Source organism: Amphiura filiformis, chromosome 3 (assembly GCF_039555335.1).
Source record: "Amphiura filiformis chromosome 3, Afil_fr2py, whole genome shotgun sequence".
Taxonomy (NCBI): Eukaryota; Metazoa; Echinodermata; class Ophiuroidea; order Amphilepidida; family Amphiuridae; genus Amphiura; species Amphiura filiformis.
The window spans coordinates 53,733,564-53,754,957 of record NC_092630.1 but is presented as its reverse complement, the minus strand read 5'-3'; the positions used below and the strand labels follow the sequence as shown (position 1 = coordinate 53,754,957).

The following is a 21,394-nucleotide window of genomic DNA, read 5'->3' as shown; positions in this document are numbered from 1 at the left end:
GGTGGATAATAATTATAAATATTGTATGGCCATAACAATGATCCCTGTCACTTTTCTATTAGGGCCCCCTTATGATAAATATTAAAAGTCAAATATTCAGTCTTTCTTGATGTCAACAAGCATTTGATAGCCCTAAAAATACCGATAAGCCAATTTGAAACAGATAAACAGTGTGAAATAAACCTGACATCACATTGATTTGGAATCTGATCTAGCAAATATACATTTCACTGGTTATACTTTTTATCTGATGTGGAATCCTTTTTTGCTGTAACAAACAATATTCAACATCACTATTGACTTTGGATATGAAGTATAAATCCACCCTAAGATTGGCCAGCAACACTAAACATAATTGGGGCCAAAATTAAGCAATAAATAACATCATTTGTCACATTCAATTTTCCTTACTCTAAATACAAGCAGCAAGCAATATGCACATGTTTTCATCACTTAAAACCCTGTTGACATACAAAGTTGACTACTGTTTATGATGCTATAGGACCAGCACTTCTTTGTCTTGCTCTACCAAATGATGTCAATTTCTGACCCGCTACATTGGTCGCTATGCCTTGGGACTGTAATGCTGCTTGACGTTCTCGACGTTGCTCAAGCTCCTTCCATCTGCTCTCTTCCAGTCTTTTCTGTGAAGTGAAAAACAAACCATATAACCAACACTATTATAAACAAAGACAGATTTTGAAATCATAAATAGTGTTCAAATATTATTGTAACACTGGCCTACAAATACTGAAATTAGCAATTTTCCTGTTGTACAAGATGCACATGTTCATTCATTCTCACACCAATGATGTGCGTTAACATTGAAGTTGGCATATTGAATATATCTTTCAATTCCATCATCACCTTATCAACTGAACAAAATATTTCACCCCTCCCCGCATCTTCAATACTTTAACAAAACCTTTGTACAAAATTGTGGGATGTAAACATAGCAACTAAGGAATGCAGAAACACTGTATGCACACAACGATTTTGGAATGTGTTCTCTTTGTGTAACCTTTAAATGATCTTCTTTCATGTAAGCATGCACAAAATTAGCATATTGTTTTGACTTCATTGAGGGTTTAGACAGCTATAAGTTATATAATCCTGGTCTACTGTGAGCACAATTCATGATCCACCCCCATCTCTACAATACTTTCACAAAACCCTTGCACACCCTGTTGGGGTGTACACATAGCAATCACAGGAATGCAGCCAGACTGAACATACAACACACACTGGTTGTTTGGAATCCTTTCACTTTGTGTGATATTTAGAGGACCTTCCTTCATGTGAGCATGCACAAAATTAGCCTACCTGTATCGTTAAGACTTAATTGAGCGATACTAGGCTAAAGGTCCATTCATACTACGCTGCAATTGCTGTGGCAGTGCGTTGTGTTGCAGATATATCAATTACTTTTTGCTGCAACTCAACGCAACTCGTCGCATTTCCAAGTTTAAATGTATTTAAATTTACTGCGATACTGCAATGCAGTGTTTTGCAGTACGATGCGGTGCGGTAACGCACCACAATGCAATTGCGGTGTAGTTTGAACGGACATTTACTCTGAGTATGCTTACATGAAGTTATGACTATTTAGCACAAGCAAGAGAATACTTCATTTGTGACAAATGGTTAAGTGTCAATTTGGCCTTTTCTAAAAAATGCCCCATATTCACAATTTTGGTCACTATTTTAGACAATCAGAATACAGCAGATCATCATAGCATTATGCTCAGGGCTCAATGGAGTCCTCATCTCCCTTCTATCTCCATGGACCAATGTATTGGCTCTCACCTTCTCTTTAACCATACTTCTTGTCCGCCCAGCAGAATGTCTACTTTGTGTCATTTTTGATGCAGAAGTAGTCTTCAATCTTTCTTGCCTTCTCTGTTCCAATTTCTCTTCTAGCGCCAACACCTTAGGATCTTTTATTACTGGCTTCTGGGATTTGGTTTTCTTCTTCTCTTCCATTCTATCAATTGAATATAATGTGAACAATTTCATAAAAACCCAATCACTTAACTACACTTTGGTCATTTATTAATACATTACATTTTATTTTGTAAATTTATGTAGTTGTAAATTAATTGATTTTAAAGAACTAATGTATGAATTATTGAAGAAGTTGATTACTACATGCAGTGATGAATGCCTGGGATGAATGTTGTCAGATTTTTGATTAATTCCAAATTTCACTATATGCAGTGGTTAAAATATGATCTTTAATTGAAGAATGTGCTATTCCACTTATATTCATCTTTATATTATAGACTATTTTAGCCACTGTACTAAAGTAATTAATAAACACTAAACATTGTAGACCATCTGTCTTACTTCTTTATCCTGTTGGCATGGTAACAATGAAATATAATGGTAAAAAAAACACATTTTAGTTAGTTTTTACATCCAGCGACTATGTACAATTATTATAAAACATGGATATTGATTTGGTGAGCTCCGAACAAACTATTAACAATCGATATGCTATGTTTGACTCTGGATGAAACTGCATTGTGTGGATAAAAATGTTCTGATAGCGTTTACAGCCAAGTAAGGCGTTTCATTGAAATTCCACAATTTTGGCTAGGAATCATCATATTGGTGAGCAATGCACACTGTGCATTTTACTTCAAACCAAACATAGCATAGCAATTGCTTTGGTATGACAACTTAAAAGCAAAGCATTTGTAGGAATGGGGCATAACTGTGCACTGGATATGGAATGTAGGCTGCAGGTTGGGATTTTCTATGCACTACACAATGACCTTTTGGGTTCATATTATACTTTTGCACATGGATAGACAGAAAACATCCTTGAGACTATCGCAATGGGCTATTTCAATCGAAATTCATATTTCAAATGGAGTCAGCCATTAAGGTAACACATTTGTAATTCACACTCCCTGTGTGAAAGATTAAAGTCATGTCTTCCATAGGGGGTATATAAATTTCAACTGGAATAGCCAAATCTGTGAGGGATAAAAGCAAGAATTTACCACACATAGATTGGTGTGGCCTAACTAATATACAAATATATTCTTCTTATTCTAAATTATGTTGGTATTCAAATTGTTGCAGACTAATTAGTCATTACAGCAGAATTGCACAATCACAGAGGAGGCAGGAGGGATTTAAAGCAATGGACAGACAGGAAAAAGCAATGGTCCTAGTTACTTACAAAACAAACCTATGTTTGCAAACCTCACATAAGTATTATGAAATTGAAATAAGTCAATCAAATGCTTGTTTTTGTAATTTGAGACATTACTGACTGAATGAAACGGATTAAAATATATACTGGAAATACGACAATGTAAGAATATTTAATAAATGCCAATGTTATCTTTGACACTAGCATGATGCATATTCTTTATCTAGCTTTTATAATAATATTGCAATCCATACATATGTATAGAAGAAGATGACCAGTTCAGAATTGCATGACAATATTATCTTCCCCATACACTTTTATATAACTATTTTTTATATCATTTATCATTAACAAATGAAGAGGAGCAAAGTCACATAAATCTTGTGTAAATAGTGAATTTCTGTTGCTTTGTCTCATGTGTGCCTAAAAATTTGACTGCAATTTGAACTCTGCAATGCAAACGTGTCACACTTAATACTGACCTTAGAGCTGCAGCTTGTCCTTCTGCTGCTCTGTGTTTAGATATCTGCTCAAGTTTCTCCATCAACAGTCTGTCTTTAGCTTCTTTATTCTCTAAAATCTCATCTCTCTTATTCTCTCTGGCTTCTTGCTCTTCTACTTTCAAAAGAGAAAGGCGCTCTCTCAACTACAAAATGGAAACAACACAAGTTCGATAGTCAATAACTAACAACATGAAGGAAATTGACTGAACTATGATGGTGAGAGTAATCAAAATAAACAAATATTTGCAGGCATACATAGATATATTCTACATTAACATACCAATTATACAAGTGGAAACAGGTTGAGTACAAACTCCCTGATAAAAGTATGATAAATCAGCCTATTTTGGAATATAATGAACAAGTTCAGCTTTTCAAGCTCCTGTTAGTTTGACCATATTTAAAATTGTTGGTCTTCTGGTGAATGACAATGGCAAGTAAACAACGAAAGAGTAAACACAGATATAATGGACCACATTCTTCGCAATCAATTTTTACCTGTTTGCATGTCCAACAGGGTTTCTATAAGTCATGAGTTGTACAGCTGTGTTATGTTGTTGTGTATGTACATTTCGCTCACAGCACATATTCAAGATCACAGAGTGTACTCTTGAACATTCACAATATCAAGTTTAGTATATATGAATACGGGACTACTATATAGTAGTGATTTTATTCAATACACAGCGGCAACACTAACAAATTCGGACAGGTGAAGTCCTTCATAGTACTTACCTCAGCAATGGACATCTCTGACAGCAATCCTTGGCCAGATGTAGCCGTCCAATCAACCATCTTGGTTCTGTCTTTAGGTACAGATTCTAATGCACGGATTTGTTGAATCAATTCCATCTTACGCTTCATCTCAGCTTCAGCCTGTTATAATAACAACAATTCTTGGGTTAAGAATGAAATATGAAACATATAGTGACGTCATTTAAATAACATTACCAAATAAAGTTATCAACGGGTTAAATTCCCGCACAGGCAGTATGTCTGGAGTATTCTCTGGTTTATCTGCCTATGCATGTCATGTTTCCATTGTAATTTCATGTTTAATTGTGCTAGTGTGTGATGCGTGATTCTTCTTTCCCCTGTATATTGATGTATTAAGAATGATGATTAAGCATCAGTAATTTGATCTTGTGTGCTAGTTTGTAATAGTTGAATATTTGTATGTCCCAGTGTATGATGCGTAAGTCTCTTCCCATATTTTCCAAGAGCGTATGATCATGTTTTGGGGTCAAGAGTCCAAAGGATCACTGATCCCTAACTTGGATTTCCAGTCTCCTGATGAAAGTCAAAGCTGTGACTCTAATTTTGAGGTATGTCTTAATTGTGTTCCGATCATATGTTTAAATACTAAATACCACAGCTAGAAACAACAGATGTGGAAATTAGAGTATAACCTGACCAGTAAATACAATGTACCAGTAGTCCTATTAATTCATGGCACATTGGATGGCACAGGGGAAAGTTAGCCCATATTAGCAAGACTATCCATGCCTTCAAGGTGAAATAAACCTACTCATGTTACCGACTGACCATGGTATGGCATGCTGTCTGATCTTTCCCTGGGAAATAAGGTTTTCCAATTTGGGCCTATAATTATTGTAATAACAAGTTAGTGTGACTAACAATTTGTTGCTCACTATTAAAACACACACCAAGTTGTAACTGTTATTTCAATGTTTTTGCTTATGGTAACCATGTAGACTCAGCCTCAAGTATGTGAGATCTGAGGATCTCAAAACAAACTTGATTTGACATTATACTTTCTTCTGTTTTTAATACTGTAAACTATCATGCAATTTGGTCTCGGTGTTACGAGATGCTTTAATGTAACAAATATTCTGACAATTTTTTTTGCTGGTCCTAAATCAAATCTTCCAATACATCTTTTTGTGTTGAATAAAAGTGTTTAGCAATGTTATTTACTTGAATTTATAAGATGGAAGAGTTATCTGCTATGTAGGAAATTGTATTGTTTTGTACACTTCACTTCTGCAGTTATGACTTACCCGTTGCATTGCTTCTTGTAGGAGCTCTTGGCTCTCCTCACTGACTTCAGCAGCTAAACAAGACAAAAATTAGAGATACATTAATATCACACTCAATCTACAAATCTGGCATTTTATTGTTCATGTTTGATGGGGATCATCTCATGTAGACCTGTGTGATGTCTTTTTCATCTATGGGTTGTTCCAGATGAAATTCATACTCCCCCTATAGAAGATGTGATCTTAATCTCTCACACAAGGTGTGTAGATTTCAAAAGGAATGACCCATTCAGGTAACTCCATTTGAAATTCACACTCCTTGTGTGGGCAAGATCAAGCCTTCCATAGGAGTTGTATGGATTTCAACTGAAATATCCCAACACTTGTAAGAACACTAAGTTCACTGTGATTGCATCAGCTAGCGCTGTAAACCGTAAGAATAAACAGTGTATGTGCTGTTGTAATATCTTTGAATTGGAGTCAACTTCACCTTCCTTTAATTACACCAAAAGAGAAATCAGTTATTTCAATCAGAGTGTGATAAAGCCAAAGAGATTAACCCCCACAGAGAACCAACTCATACTTCCATCAAGTGTAACACTATTATAAATCTGCCATATTGGTTTGCCAGGCATGGAGACCAAAAAGTGTACCTCACGCATTTATCAGCAAACACCATACATCAAATGATGAATTGCATCTTCAACCTTAAGTGTTACAAAGGTTTGCATAGATAGTGCTTTTAAAACACATGTTATTGTTACAAACCATTAGATGCAGAATGCAAACATACACTTTAAATTGAAATTTACTACGTGCATGGTGAAATAATCTGGAGGTACACCTCCAAAAGTGACATGCACACATAGTGTAGTCGGTTCTCTTTGGTCCGTATGCACAAAATAAGTTGGACCAGGTCTAACTTTAGACATGGCCTAAATAGTTTTGTGCATACGGACCTTTGGGTTTAATCTCCTTGGATCCAATCATGAAGACAAAATGAGAAAGTTTTCTTACACCTTACACTTTTATGTGAACCCTAATTTCCTAGATATTTGCATCACAACAATGCTTACCTATCTTTCTCTTTGTTTCCTGCATTCTGACTTTAGCTTCCTTTGCATTCTGATGCCCGGCTATGGTGTCTTCTACCATTTTCTTCAGCACCTCCTCCTCCTCAAGGCGCTTGGCTACAAACTCTTGCATCATTTGCTCGGCCTGTGAAAATGATAGTGAAATTGATTAATATAGCAAAACTGTTTTAAGTTGAATATTCATTGTCAGTGGGTATTGAATTTGATGTACAAAATTATGATAAAATAAAGGCATGATAAACTATTTTACTTGAATTTTTATGTTATTTATCCAATGTATACAGTGTTTTTTATGTAGCAAATCGTATGAGTCGCAATTTACTTCATATGATGTAAATGTAAACAGGTAAAGTTGTAATCTAAAATCGCATTTAAATGACGGTTATCGTTCATTTGAAATTAATTCAAATAAATATACTTCTTGAAACACACACACTTGCTATCAAAGTCATGTTGACCAACCATAGTAATCCATAGCTGTTACAGCTTAACACGCTCAACTTTTCTAAAAACATATTCAGAATCTCCCCAAGTGTAGCACCATTTATACTAATCCTCAGAAGTAACTGATATGAAAGTCCACTCTAATTATGAATATATGCTAATTAATCCAGGTTATACAATGATTAAATACAAAATTTTGTTCACACCAACCTCTTCCTTCATTTCCAAAACTTTCTGTCTGTTTTCTTGTATGAGATTTTGTCTGGCCAAGATGGCTTCCTCATGACTCAGTTTGCCTTCCAGTCGGCGCCTCTCAATGTCTGCTAGGTTAGCATCCATGTCCTTCTGTCTCATACTCTGTTGCCATTCCAGGAATTCAGAGCCATCTTTTGCACCAGATTCTAACATTTCTAACCTGTATGGCAAAAGATATGGTAGATTTTGTTAACTAGGTGATAACAATAAATAACACTTTGAGACAATCTTTTCCAAGCTAGACTAAATAAAAGTGATCTGGTTCATTGGTAAATCTGCATAAATAAAGCAAGTTACTGACCTACCCCCAATTAATCATATAATGTAGGCTTCCTCTGTATTAACCATTTAATTTTCAGATAAATTTTGGAGCTTGCTTAGTGGTATGTGTAAACATTCCCTTGTCTGTTTAATCTTGTTTATGAAATATTTTTCAATGTTTTCTGACATTACTTATTATGTTCCGACAGTCTTTCTGTAAAAGCTATCAAAGTGTTACTTTAATTTTATACTTCAATTGAATACAAGTAACAAGTACCGTACTGATGCGAGTATAGTCCCATCTTCGAGTAAAGTCCCACCCCAAGTTTTAGAAAAATTTCAGAAATTGTAAAAAAAAAAAGAAGGTTTAAGTCATTTATTTTTTCAGTTTTGTAGTGTCCCTGGACCTACAGCTATATGCTAGGATCATTCATGGTTGACTTACTAAAAAAAATTTAAAAATTGCATGCTTGTTTGTATTTTAATATGAAAAGTGATAATTTTTATTCATGTCATACTCTATTAATGATTTCAAAATGCATTGAATTTGTATGCATTAAGTCAACCATGAATGATCCTAGCATATAGCTGTGGGTCCAGGGATACTACAAAACCGAAAAAATAAATAACTTTAAAAAAAATATATATATAATTTTTTATTTGAGTATATTCCCACCCCCAATTTTGAAAAATGTTCACCTAAAAACGGGGTGGGACTATACTCGAGTCAGTATGTCCAAAATAATGTTTTACACATGTTTGCCAAACATTATTTAAATGTCATAAATCATCAACATCTTGGAAAACTTGGTTTCCAACAGAAACGCTTACTTTTTCAACTCTTTGTCTTCCCTTCTTTGATACAGAGCACCTTCTCTCAATATGGCTGCTGCATTCAATTTGATAGGAACATTCTCTGTCACTGACTGAGGCAGTGGACGTGCCTTGCTCTTATCAAACTGTAGTTTGCTGTCTTCCATAATTCTGATTTCCTCCAGTCTTATTAGAGTCTTGTCTGACTTCTCTGTATTTGCACAGAAAAATTGGTCCTTGGTTGCTTCTAATAGTTGCTCCTGATTAAGTAGAAGATAGAATGTAATGTAAATTTTACATTATATAAGATAACGTTGCTACTGAAGTATACTGAAGAAGAGAGATATTGGGAACAACATATAAGAATGAGTTAACTTAACTGTTTCCCTGTTTGGAAAATTAAGGCTGTGTCTTTCATAGGTGGTGTATGGATTTCAACTGGAATTGCCCAATACCCTTATTTTGTTAAAACAGACTTATGATGCTGATGTTAATTACTCTTGATTTACAAATAAACAAAATGATGTGCCAATGCTATTTTAAGAACTGTTTAAAAAAAATGTCAATTTCCATAGTAACATAAGTTGCTAATATGATCAACTTACCTCAGCTCTCCTTCTATTGCGTTCTCTTGCTTCCTTGATCAATTTTGCTTCTTTTGGTTTTGTGAAAGTTGTCTTGGGGACCTGAGTAATACAAGAAAATTTATATAATTTACTTGTTGAATTGGCAAATGAAAGTGGTGTTGGGTACAAAGGAAATTTAAAGGCACTATCAGAGCCCCAGGAAATCATATCATTTAAAGAAAAGTATAAATGTAAAGGATACATCTTTAAAAGTTTCATTAGGGACCGTTCATTATTTATAGGGGGGGGCCGGAGGATTTCAAAATTGAGTTCATAAAGTTACACAACCCCCCCTATTAGCAGCATCTAAAATTACATAACCCCCCCTATTGCTGCCAAAAAAAATACGTAACCCCCCCCCCCCCCTCACATCGAGAAATACATTTTGCTGGTATACCATGGCCGGATTCACCTTTTGATGGCCCCTGGGCATGGCAAAATGATTGCCACCTCTGGCTCTTCGATAGAAGACACCCTCTCCCCACAATTGTAATCCAAGTTTTTTTCCAAGCTGTCCCCAGAAAATATGCTATTTCAATGCTAAAATTCAAAGAGAGGCGTCACCGAGCCAGGGGGCAAAATTTCCAAATCGTCCCACTGACCTGCTACTAAAAGAACATTAATACCGGGACAAATGCGCTCGAAGCGCGCGAAAAAAACACACTAAAATTAACAAATTAAGGACAATATGTGCCCTAAAATCATTCCAAAGGATGATGCATAGGGCTTTCACAACTTTTGGTTAATTTAGTCCCAGTATTTTGATCCAGTATACAAGTTTTATGCTTTTTCCAAGCATCAGAAGCTATCAGAGGAGCTGCCTATAGCACTCTTATTTATGATTTACATTATAGAATGGATGGAATTATAACTCTCATTTTTGACATTCGTGTTCAAATTCAAGATGAAAAAAACACCAGAATTTACAAGGGCACGTCTCGCAGATCTCACAGAATGGTTTTCTGAGATAAATGCGCGAAGCGCGCAGCAATTTGGCATTTTGATACTAAAAAATGGGATTAATTTAGGGTCTAAAATAGACCAAAAGGAAGATGCAAATCATAAGTTTTGTCACAATAGGCCTACATCTGTCGACTGAGCAGGGGAGGGGACTGACTTGCCACCCTGCCATATGGCTAAGGTGCTGATGAACAGTGGTGTAATATAGATTTCTTTTTGACATGAGGTTGTTGGAAAAATTTCTTGAAGTATTATGTGAATCCAGCACCTTTTGGTGAGAGAATAAGTTTATGACACAAATGCGTGAGAAGCGCACAAAAATGTTGCCATATTGAAGCTAAACTCAAAATATGGTGCAGGAATAAATTCGCGCGAAGCACGCAAAAATTGACATTTTTGTGGCTAAAATGGCCAATATTGTAGTGAATCATAATCATAGTGAATAATTTAATATTAAATTTCACCTGACCCCCTATCAGGAAAAATAAAATCACATAACCCCCCTGTTTGTTAAAGTGAAAATCACATAGCCCCCCCTACATTTTTCCCGGCCCCCCCTCCCCTGGAAATAATGAGCGGTCCCTTAGGTAGCTTGAAATAAATAAAGAATTGAAAAAATGGAAGAAATCAACAAAACCAAACTGAAGCCCAACTTCACTTGTGTGTTGCAGTAAGTGTCTATATGGACAGCCACCTCCACAATGACGAAAATATCAAATTTGATCCTATCAGGTCATTTTTGGTCTTATTATTTTATATTTTCTTCTGTGTGAATCACTAATATACTCACTTTCTTAAAAATGCAAATGTCTGATTTTATGCCCATTGATTAAGGGGTGGAGTATGAACCTTTGGACAGCATTTATTGTGGGACATTAGAGCACATCAGACATATCGAATGGCATTCTGAATACGAAGAATGTCCTTCTGATATCAAATAATTTTGATTTTTTGAAATTTGCGATGTAATACACACTTTATGGCAAATGTTTAAAAATTGATATTTTTGATATTTAACAGCCCTCGAAGTAAACTTTATAAATCTGATAATATGTACTTAAAGTGTATATAGGTGGGATGAAAAGCTGACGATCAATTGAAAATTTTGACCTTTCATATTGAAGATATGGATTTTTCCCAAAACACACAAAAAAAAATGAGGTCTTTTGGGGAAAAAATTCCATTCCATGAAAGGTCAAAATTTTCAATTGATCGTCGGCTTTTCCTCCCAGCTACACACACTTTAAGAATATATCATTAGATTTATAAAATTTACTTCGAGGACTGTTATATATCAAAAATGTGAAAAATATCAAATTTTAATAATTTGTCATTAAAATTGTATTACATCGTGAATTTCAAAAAATGAAAATTTATTTGATATCAGAAAGACATTCTTCGTATTTAGAATGCAATTCGATATGTCTGATGTGCTCTCATGTCCCACAAAAAATACTGGCTAAACGCTCAAAATGCTCATTCCAGATCCCTTAATGGTGTGTAAAAAAAAATCAAAAATAAAAGTACTCACTGGATTTGGTTTTTGGACACTAGGAATCTTCTCTGGAACTGGAACACTTCTGGGTCTGACTTGGGTTATGTTGAATGCTTTTACTTCTGAAAATTACAATAACAGTAATATAAAGTTACACTGATGGATATACATTCCACTTATACATAGATCTACAACAAGATGTCAACTTATCCTACTTTTGTAGAAACTAAATCCATGCTAGGATAGAGGAAAATAATAACAGAACATACATTTACACTGTTCCCATTGACATTATGTAAATTTATGGTAAGACTGTGTCATTCATATCGTCAACATTATATAAAACTAAATGATGACCATTTGGCCTAACTAGCCATTATCAACACATGTGGCATGGTTAAGGGTAGAAAAGGTATTTTTGCTCGTAGCAACCTAAAAATCGATTTTCATTATCTAGATCAATATATTATTGAAAAATAACACCTTGATGTTTTGCAAAAGTTTATTCTACAAATCGTATACTTTGCAAACTTGCTTAATTTATTGTTGTTAATGAGTTATGTACGCTTTTACAAAAGTGTTGTTGTTTCAGCCCTCTTTACAACGTAACTCAAGAACCGCAGCACCTATAAAAGTATATCTATGATATTTTAATTCTTCTACACATTCCCTATGAATTGAGCAATGCAGTTTTTGCCAAAGCTCACTACCATTCGTAAGATGCTGTGAACTACCAAATCACAACAGTTTAAAATAATCAATAACCTTAAGAGGAATGAGTCCTACGTCACTAATATTGATTTTGAATATTCTTATGTTTTGTTTTCATAACTTTTCCATAGACTAGTTATAATGGGACTTTTGACCACACTTTTGAAAAAAGTGCAAATGAATAATGAACAAAAATCAAATTTTGAAAATTGTGACTTACTCGTCTTGATTGTGTAACCTATTTGGATGGTGAAATGTTAAATTTTTCTTTCCTTTAATTAAATTTATAGTTAAAATTCAAAAATATCTAAACATTTATTTTAAATCATGTCAGAATCCCAAGTATGAATAAGCTTCAACTGACCTGTCGGTGTTTTCGTTCTCTTTTTCTGTTGCACTTTATTGGCTATTCTTTCACCTAACTGTTTCACTAGTTCCTCAAGTTCTGGAAGCCATCTGTTGAAGTAAAGTGTAATGCATTTTTATGATTTGATCTTATAGACTATTCATTGATGGAAAACATAATCATTGTCCTATTATTATCATATGCCACCAATAAGACTTTGCTAGCATTAAAAGCTAACCACTCTATTTTAACTACACAATATTTTATTAGATGAGCAATTTAGTTGAGCAATTTTATGATGTCTTTCTTAATTTTAACTTCCTAGATACTAGATGATACTGATTTGATATCATATGTACATTATCTTACCCAGTGTCCAAAATAAGGAAATAAAGGAGCTTGTCCTGTGGAAAACCTAAGCATAAATTCTGCTTGTCCTCAAAATATTTAAGTTATCCCCAAAATGAGTAATAATTTTGTTGGTGCAAAAAAATCAAATTTGTTTTATGTTTTTATACCATAGCTATGAATTTGGAACCCCAGGGAACTGAACATATGAACATACGGTGCCCTGCGATGATTGTGAAAAGGCATTGAGGAATTGTGAAGAAAATACTGTTGCATGGTTGGAAATTGTGATTAATTATGGGTTTATTACTCAAAAAATCAAAATTGCAAATGAAAAACATGTAAAAATGACTTAGGCAATTAGCGTAGCAGGCTGATGATATGACTTTGAAACATGATGTCAAGGTTTATTTATTTATTATAAATCATGATTTTGGAGGTAAAATATATTGGTTGTCTATCTGACAAGTGCACGGCTCATCATGGTTGTCCTCAGTGATTTTTAGACAAGAGGATAAGCGGATAAGTGCTTATTTTGAACACTGTATCTTACCTGAGTATGGGAGATATGAGCTGTACTTGTACATAACTATGTTCATAGATTTTACACCATTCATCCTTTATCCAAGACTTTAGATTCTTTTCGTCCAAGAAGAAAGCTAAAAACTGGAAAAGTAACAAGAGGTTGCTAGATTAGTATAACATTAGATTGATACTTGTACAAACATTTTATTCATTTAACATTCATCCAAATATTTATCCAGCCATCAATATACATACATCTAAATTTAGGAAATTTTTCCAGACCTTCTCATATTTAAATCATTTCAAAGCAAACTGTCTCTGAATATATCATAATGAGAAAAGAGACAATAACTTTTTTCTTAAACAGGAGATTCAAATATCCTAAGTCAGTGATGTCATGTCAGATGGAAATTTTAAATATCAGAAATTCATTCAGAATGTTTTATTTATATGGACCTTTTCCCCCATAACCGCACCCGTGTGCACAACAAATGCTGTGTGATGCGCTATGCCCTGCTTGCTATATGTGTTTAAAAAAGTTCATCATGCAATAAAAAGTAAACAAAATGATTAAAAAAAACCCTGTTTTTCAAGTAGCACACTTTTTTTGTTCTTTTGTACTTGCAGAAAATATCTAAACAATACACAGTTCATGTTCAAATGATTGTTCTGTGGAAGTTAATGGTGAAAGAAGACAAAACTACAGGTGGAAATATACAAAGAAGAGTGTTTTATCACACTGCATGCCATTGGGAATGCACCTGTTGTTTCAATGTTTACATCTGGAACCAATATTGATGTCACAGGAAAAAGGTCTATACACACAACAGTGATATAAAATTGGATAGATTGAGCCCATATTTATTGGTCGATCTATGAGTTTTAAAATACTGGACGAGACATAGTCGAGTCCAATATTGTTAAACTCATAGCGAGACCAATAAATATTGGGCGTAAAGCATCCGATTTTATCATTATTATGTTTTGGATCCAATATTTTCACACACTTGGATTCATCAAAAAAATAATCATAATAATTGGATAAGTAGAACATGTACACAAAATGCTTTTATTGATACACATGGAGATGTTACACGATACGATAGCAACATCATAATCAACTTGAGGAATGATGTCACTGCTACTTACCCTATGCATTTTATTGACATCTTGACATTTTACAAATTTCCTAAAATTAACCATTCCAAGTTCATCTAGTCTGTATAATGAGAGGTAGCATAAAACTGTAGAGAAAAAAAAACCAATTTTATTTATTGTGAATCCACAGAGTGAGATAAAAACAATTGTTTCAATGCAAAGAAAGGGCCTGTAGATTTAATTGTAGGGCAGGGTGGCTCAGTGGCTTTGGCTTGACTCACAAGTTTTTCAGGTTAAAACACCAGTGGTGCCATTGTGCTGTGCATTTAGGCAAGAAAAAGACCTTTCGCCTTTATTGCCTCTCTCCATCTAGGTGTTCAAATGGATACTAGCATGTGTTAGGTAAGTAACAGACACTCTCTGTTGGAGGGGGGGGGGGGCACCTTTGTTTCCAATGGACATTTTATTGTGAAATTTCATTGTACAAGGAATACATTAAAAAAATTCCACATAGCCCCTGCATGAAAAGTATTTAATTATCTTTGTAATCACTCAAAAAGCATTTTGTGTGAATTTTACATCCGAACTAGGTGCTATTTAATTTTTATGAGCCTTTTTTTATTTTACATGTAAAGTCTATGGGGGTGACGAATGACGATTAGAAATGGATGGCAATATTGAAAAACCCTAATTTTTGGCCATTTTAGACACTAAAATGCCCATAAAAAAAAGAATAGTTTTTGTTTGGATGTAAAATTCACACACAATGCTACCTGAGTGAGTACAAACATAATTAAATACATTTCATTTGGGGGCTATAAAAAAAAAAAAAAAATGTCCTATACCTTAATGGTTATGGAACAAAGGTGGGGGGGGGGGGGTGAGGAGCCAGGTGAGGCAACAAAACTTATCTGGCATCAAAACTTCGGAAGAGAGATGGGCACTGTTAGCAGCCTGTGAACATAGGCACAATCTTTTAGCTAATTGTATTTGTATTCATACTGTAGCTAGTACCAGCCCAAACAATCCCTAATTAACTACAATTTCACATATGAAATCACAATTAAAATCAAAATTCATGTACTTGTTGTGTTTATGAATTATAGGAGCAGGCAGTATTAAAAAAATATGAGGATGTTACCGCAATCTACACAATGATATTTGGAACATCTATAGCCTGTACACAAGCTGTATAAACATTAGGTTTCTTGGTTTTGTTTCACATTTTAAACTTTATATCCAGTGTGTCTATGAAATGTTACCCACCTGTGTATAAATTGATATCCGCTCGTAAACAGCTCTTTCCATCTTTGACATAAAACCCATCTATGACAACTTTCATGATTTTTATATGACGCACACAGCCAGAAAATACCTCCGTTATAAAAGTTTCGTCTGTGTCTTCCAGTTCCTGAAAATGATACAATAACTATTAATTCACTGTAATAAATAGTAACTCAGGGTGAGATGGCCGAGCGGAAAAGGTGTTGCGCTGTCGGGCCAGGAGAATACGATCGGCGAGGTTTCAAGCCTGGGCTTGCCTTAGGTGAGAATTCTCTTCCTCTCCCACAAAATGTTCCTAAAGGTTGGAAATCCTGCAATTGCATTCAGTTACATAACAGAATGTAATTGTAGAATTTCTTTTCACCCCATACACTAGGCAGTGTATCTTTGCACAGCAATGAGTTAAAAGTGACAGAACTATGAATTTGGTTAATAAATTCAGGTATTAGGCATTGTGAAAGTTCTAAACATTTTGCTTTGGATCTCCCAATATCCCTCAGGGCAATTACCCCATGAGCTAGTATTCCTCGGTTCCAAAGGCAGAATGTTTACAGTTTTCTCAAAACCTTCCAAACAACTGATGAGATAAATAATATTCAATTATTCAAATCTATACTACAGTAACGTGAACAATGCATAATTTAGATAAATTGCTACAGCCACAATGGGACCTGAGACATTTTACCCGAGACATTTTACCCAGGTTGTGCATGAAATTATGATAGTTCAATTTAAAATTCTTGATACAGAATAATGTGTAGCTTACCTCATGCTGATTTATGTAGGTAGTAAGATGTTGTTCAACTCCATAACCATTTGGGTCATAACTGTTCAGAATTGCCACACAGTGGCTGAGTAGAGATGCATGATTCATGGTGATAACTATATTCTGCAATAATATTGAGAAATAAATAATGCAAAAATGAATTTTAGTTCTTCTTCTTCCTATATACGTCCTGACCTCAATTTTTCAGTATCGCATGGGCTTTATATGTACATTAGGTGGGACGAAAAACACATTTTTCTCGGATCAACTTGGAACTCTCGGAGAATTTTACTAGGGTACATACTACTATTGTGCTAAAAAATATCAGTAAGATCGGAGCATGTTTCGCCTAGGCAGAAGATTTTCACAAAATCCCTACTTAAGTTACTTGCTATTTCTTACTGTATAACTCTATATAGAGATATCAGTAGAAACAACCTGGAAAAAGTAGGCATTGAGATGACATCATTGCCAATATTAAACAATTTACCCAAACAAACTACCCGAAGTGTTTAATATTGGTTAGGATGGCATCTGAATGCCTACTTTTCCCAGATTGTTTCTACTGATTTCCCTACATAGAGTTATAGAGTAAGAAATAGCAAAAAAGTTTGGATATTGTGAAAATCTGCTGCCTGGGTGAAACATACTTTGATCTTACTGATATTTCAGCATAATACTAGTATGTACCCCAGTAAAATTTTTTCTGTTTTTCGCCCAACCCTAATGTACATGCATACTGCATGATATCAGAACCTGGTATGGTCCTCCTTCTATTTAATTGTATAGCTCTGACACTTAACATACACAAGGATGACTCTTCCTATACACAGGACCAACAGCTTTGTTGTGTGACTTCTGACATCGCACACACAGTATGTTTTGGAGGATCCAAACAAACTATGCTACATTTTGTAGAGCAGCGTTGCTATCGTTTTTGGACAGACAGCGGTGCAATTTTTTGCAACAGAGGCTATTTATTCTGTTAATGTTGAAATTTGGATGAAAGTTATTTCGATGAGTCAACTGCATCTTTTGAGCAAGATTTGCCTATTTTGGACAGTCTAAAATTTGGCTGAAGTGTAATTTTAGCAATATTTTTGATGCAATCGCCTGTCGTGATCGGCTGTGTTTACTTCTGAACTTCCATTGCTTTACATGGTGTCATGCTTCATCGAATCTGACTACATACTGAATGCAATGGCCTCCATGCGTGTACCAGGGGTGCTGGCGTGGAACCAGAACAACAGCGGGAATCGCTGGTTAGATCGAGCTGGGATGGAAAAGAACATGGGGATCAGCGAAATTTACTGTCAGGGGCCTGGGTCAACCATGAATGATCCTAGAATTTTGGAATTTCGGGCACCCGGGCAGGGTATTTCCTGCCCGAATAATGTAATCTTGGGCGGGTACCCGCGAGCCCGCCCGAAAATCTCTGGCTTAGTAACTATCGTAATTGCCCTATTTAGACGCTTTTTATCCTTTTTATAGCGTAAAGATTAGAAGGAAGGTTTTATTTCAAACTCTAATGGTGACCCGCAGGTCAAATTACTAGAATTGTACAATAAACACACCTAAACAGACACAATGCAATTTGCAGGCAGCAGCTTAATCAGCGCCAATATTGCAACATTGAAACAAACAACTATACAAACATCCAATCCAACCCAACCCCATCCCCCAGTGGGCAATGAGGATAAAGTGCCTTGCCCAAGGACACAACACATTGGCACGAAAGCGGGCTCGAACTCAACCTATGGATTATGAGTCGGGCGCCTTATCCACTCGGCCACACATGCTCCCGCGATTAGAAGGTCAACCCACTCCACAAATGCTTCTAATAAGGCCAAGTAAAATAAAAAACATGTTTCACGTCCGGGTGAAGAGGGGGCTTTTTATTTTCTATTTTTTATCGCAAAATCTGTGTAAATACCCATAATTAGAGCTGTTTTACTAGTGTATACAATAATGCCTGCAAAAAGGAGGCCTTTTTTTATTTGTTGTTCTATGACAGATAGGCCCCTCTAATTACTACAAACCTTCCATAAGTGTTTCTTGTACATGTATTACCAAGGCTATAGAAAGCATCTTAACTTCTTAGACATATTTTTTGAAAAGTTTTAACTGAATTTCAAAAAATAAAAATATAATTGAAGAAACCTCAAAAAAGGAAGCGGGAGGGGACGTGAAACATGTTTTATTTTTTTATTTGGCCTAATACTATTGTAAAGGCTTATAAGAAGAAGTTGCAACTTCTCTAGTATCTTTACAAAAAGTTATGACAGAAAGAATGCAAAATAACAAGAAAAATGCAAAATCTTCAAAAAAGGAAGCGGGAGGGGAAGAGAAACATGTTTTTTTATTTACTTGGCCTTAAACAAAATGAAATATAAACACAGGCGGCGAGTGGCATGATAGAGCCGGGCCATATGGCATTTTCCATAATTATACTCGGTTAGTTTTGTGGGGTTCATTATCGAATCCCAACGGTTTTAGCTTGTATTTATATTATTTATTAACATAGGCCTATTTGTTTGTGATATTTCAAGCGTTTTAAAATTTCAAAATAATCCCATTCAATTACACGGTTGACGATGAAAATTTACTGAATTTAGAGGATGCATGGCGACCACCACCTGTCCTGTATAAACACATACACAGCACCTGCTATCCTGGCCAAGATATACAAGAAAAAATCTTTTCAAACACGAAATTAACCCTGAGTTACACGCCTACACGTAAGACTTGACAATAGTCTATTTAGATCATCGTTGTCAAGCTCGAGGTGATTGACCCCCGATGATTAACAGTTGGGAACGCGTAACTGTACGCGTAGCCATGACAGCGGGGGTGCTAACGGACGCGCTCGTTAGCACCCCGGCGCGCTTGTTAGTAGGTATGCCAGGTGAATTTAAATTTGCCAGCAAACTGCATCATTTTATATATCAAATAAAAGCCCTTGAGTAAAGAAAGCCAAAACTGAAAACCTTTTTGTCATAGCACTTTCCGTGGCAAAGTTACATCTTGTCAAAGATCGACTTTCATCAAAAAGATTCTGCTAGCAAAATTCCCAAAAACAGCATTACGGGGGTGTTTCTAGATCTTAGTCTCATGATCAGTGTTCGAATTTAGGAAAAATAAATGGTTGTCCCACGGACAACCAGATTACAATTTCTGGTTGTCCGTCTAAGTTTTTGGTTGTCCGTAGGCCTACAAATGTGACTTTTGGCTAGATTTATGGTTGTCCGTCGGACAACCGAATCAGTATTTTTGGTTGTCCGGCGATTTTTTTAGTTGTCCCGGGCAACCGGACAACCAAAATTTCGAACGCTGCTCATGATGATAGCAGCTTTTGTTTTAATGGAACTGCTATCAAAATCCCTCTAAAATTCCACACGTGTGAGTGTCTCATCACCATAAAAAATCATATATTTGGGTCAAGTGAAGTATAGAAAACATGTTTATGTAGGTTTTCTTGACCGACCTGTTCCTGAAAAAATTTGAAATTGTATTGTGTTTGGGCCCTGGTCTAGGCGAATTTCACTGACTAGCAAATGTGTTAACTAAGGTTTGCCTGGCATACCTATTGCCCAGGGGGGCCACTGCCATTACAAGGTGGACACCATGCTCATGTATGGACTTTCAAAATGGACCGTAAACAAGTAATTATCCTTCGATCTCAGAATACCCTAAACAAGTATTTTGTCATGTTTTCCCCACCCTAAACAAGTATTTTCAAATCAAGTCTGAAATCAAACCCTTTTCAAGTGAGCCTTTGCTGGATGAATTCCCGTTTATGTCGTGGAGAACCACCGTATGTTAGCCTAAGTTCCCAGGTCAATATCGCGCAGAAATATGTAGAGACAGTGTGCGTAGTACCTTCTCCTGTATGGGGATTATCACTACTTTATCAGGGGTCCCGCTATTGCTCAATTGCGACAACTCTCCCGGAGTCGCTGCCTCGCTGGGTTAAAAATAGAATCATAGAATGTAAACAGAAGTCGGGATTGTCACCGAACCGGGTCACCGGCACAAAACACGATTAGCTACGATTGATTACGACACGATTATGACTTATGACTTATGTCTCAAATGTTTTATTTTCATGAATAGTAAAATATATACGGCTTTACACGCATCCAAGCTGTTGTAAAAGTATACCGTACCCTTTTTTTCCGATTTTGGCAATTCTGGCACCCTTTGCACTGTACGCGCGTACATCGCCCGTCCGTGAAAAACTACCCTGTTTACTCGTTTTTGTACACGTGCATGGCATGGACAGGCATGGTGTCCACTTTGTCCTTGTAATGGCAGTGGCCCCCCGGGACATATTGTTAGGCATGGCGGCCCCCATATGTGTGTCACATTTTGTGTTTCGGGGCCAAATTTGGAGAATCGGCGAACCACTGTCAACCCCCTGCCCAATACATGAACTGAAGCTGAAGCTGAACTGGATGAGGATAAGCTTACTGAGTGAAAATTAGTCCTTGGCAACGCTCGGAAAGTACACGTATAAAAACTGTCTTAAAAACGGAATTTTCCTAAATTTGACGTTCAGATGGAAACACATTTCTTAATTTTCATCTTGTTTACCTGTTTACAGTTTTCGCTGCATAACTTCACGAAATAAAGGATTTCTTGATCACCCCTGCATCAAAATTTGTTGTCAAGCAAAGCATTTACCGGATGAGGTCAAAGTTCA

At 35.8% G+C, this 21,394-nt stretch overlaps 1 protein-coding gene across 1 annotated transcript; it reads right to left on the bottom strand.

Moving 5' to 3' along the window:
• Positions 1-106: 106 nt before the first annotated feature.
• Positions 107-21,382, bottom strand: LOC140148729 (cilia- and flagella-associated protein 99-like). The gene is made up of 16 exons (XM_072170777.1): positions 21,286-21,382; positions 16,693-16,815; positions 15,909-16,053; positions 14,694-14,788; positions 13,573-13,685; positions 12,690-12,781; positions 11,651-11,736; positions 9,139-9,219; positions 8,552-8,793; positions 7,415-7,619; positions 6,743-6,884; positions 5,688-5,740; positions 4,402-4,542; positions 3,646-3,809; positions 1,807-1,984; positions 107-644 (listed from the first exon to the last, which is right to left on the bottom strand). The coding sequence occupies exons 2-16, from the start codon at positions 16,798-16,800 to the stop codon at positions 489-491; spliced, it is 2,001 nt and encodes a 666-aa protein (XP_072026878.1). The 5' UTR covers positions 16,801-16,815; positions 21,286-21,382; the 3' UTR covers positions 107-488.
• Positions 21,383-21,394: the final 12 nt, after the last annotated feature.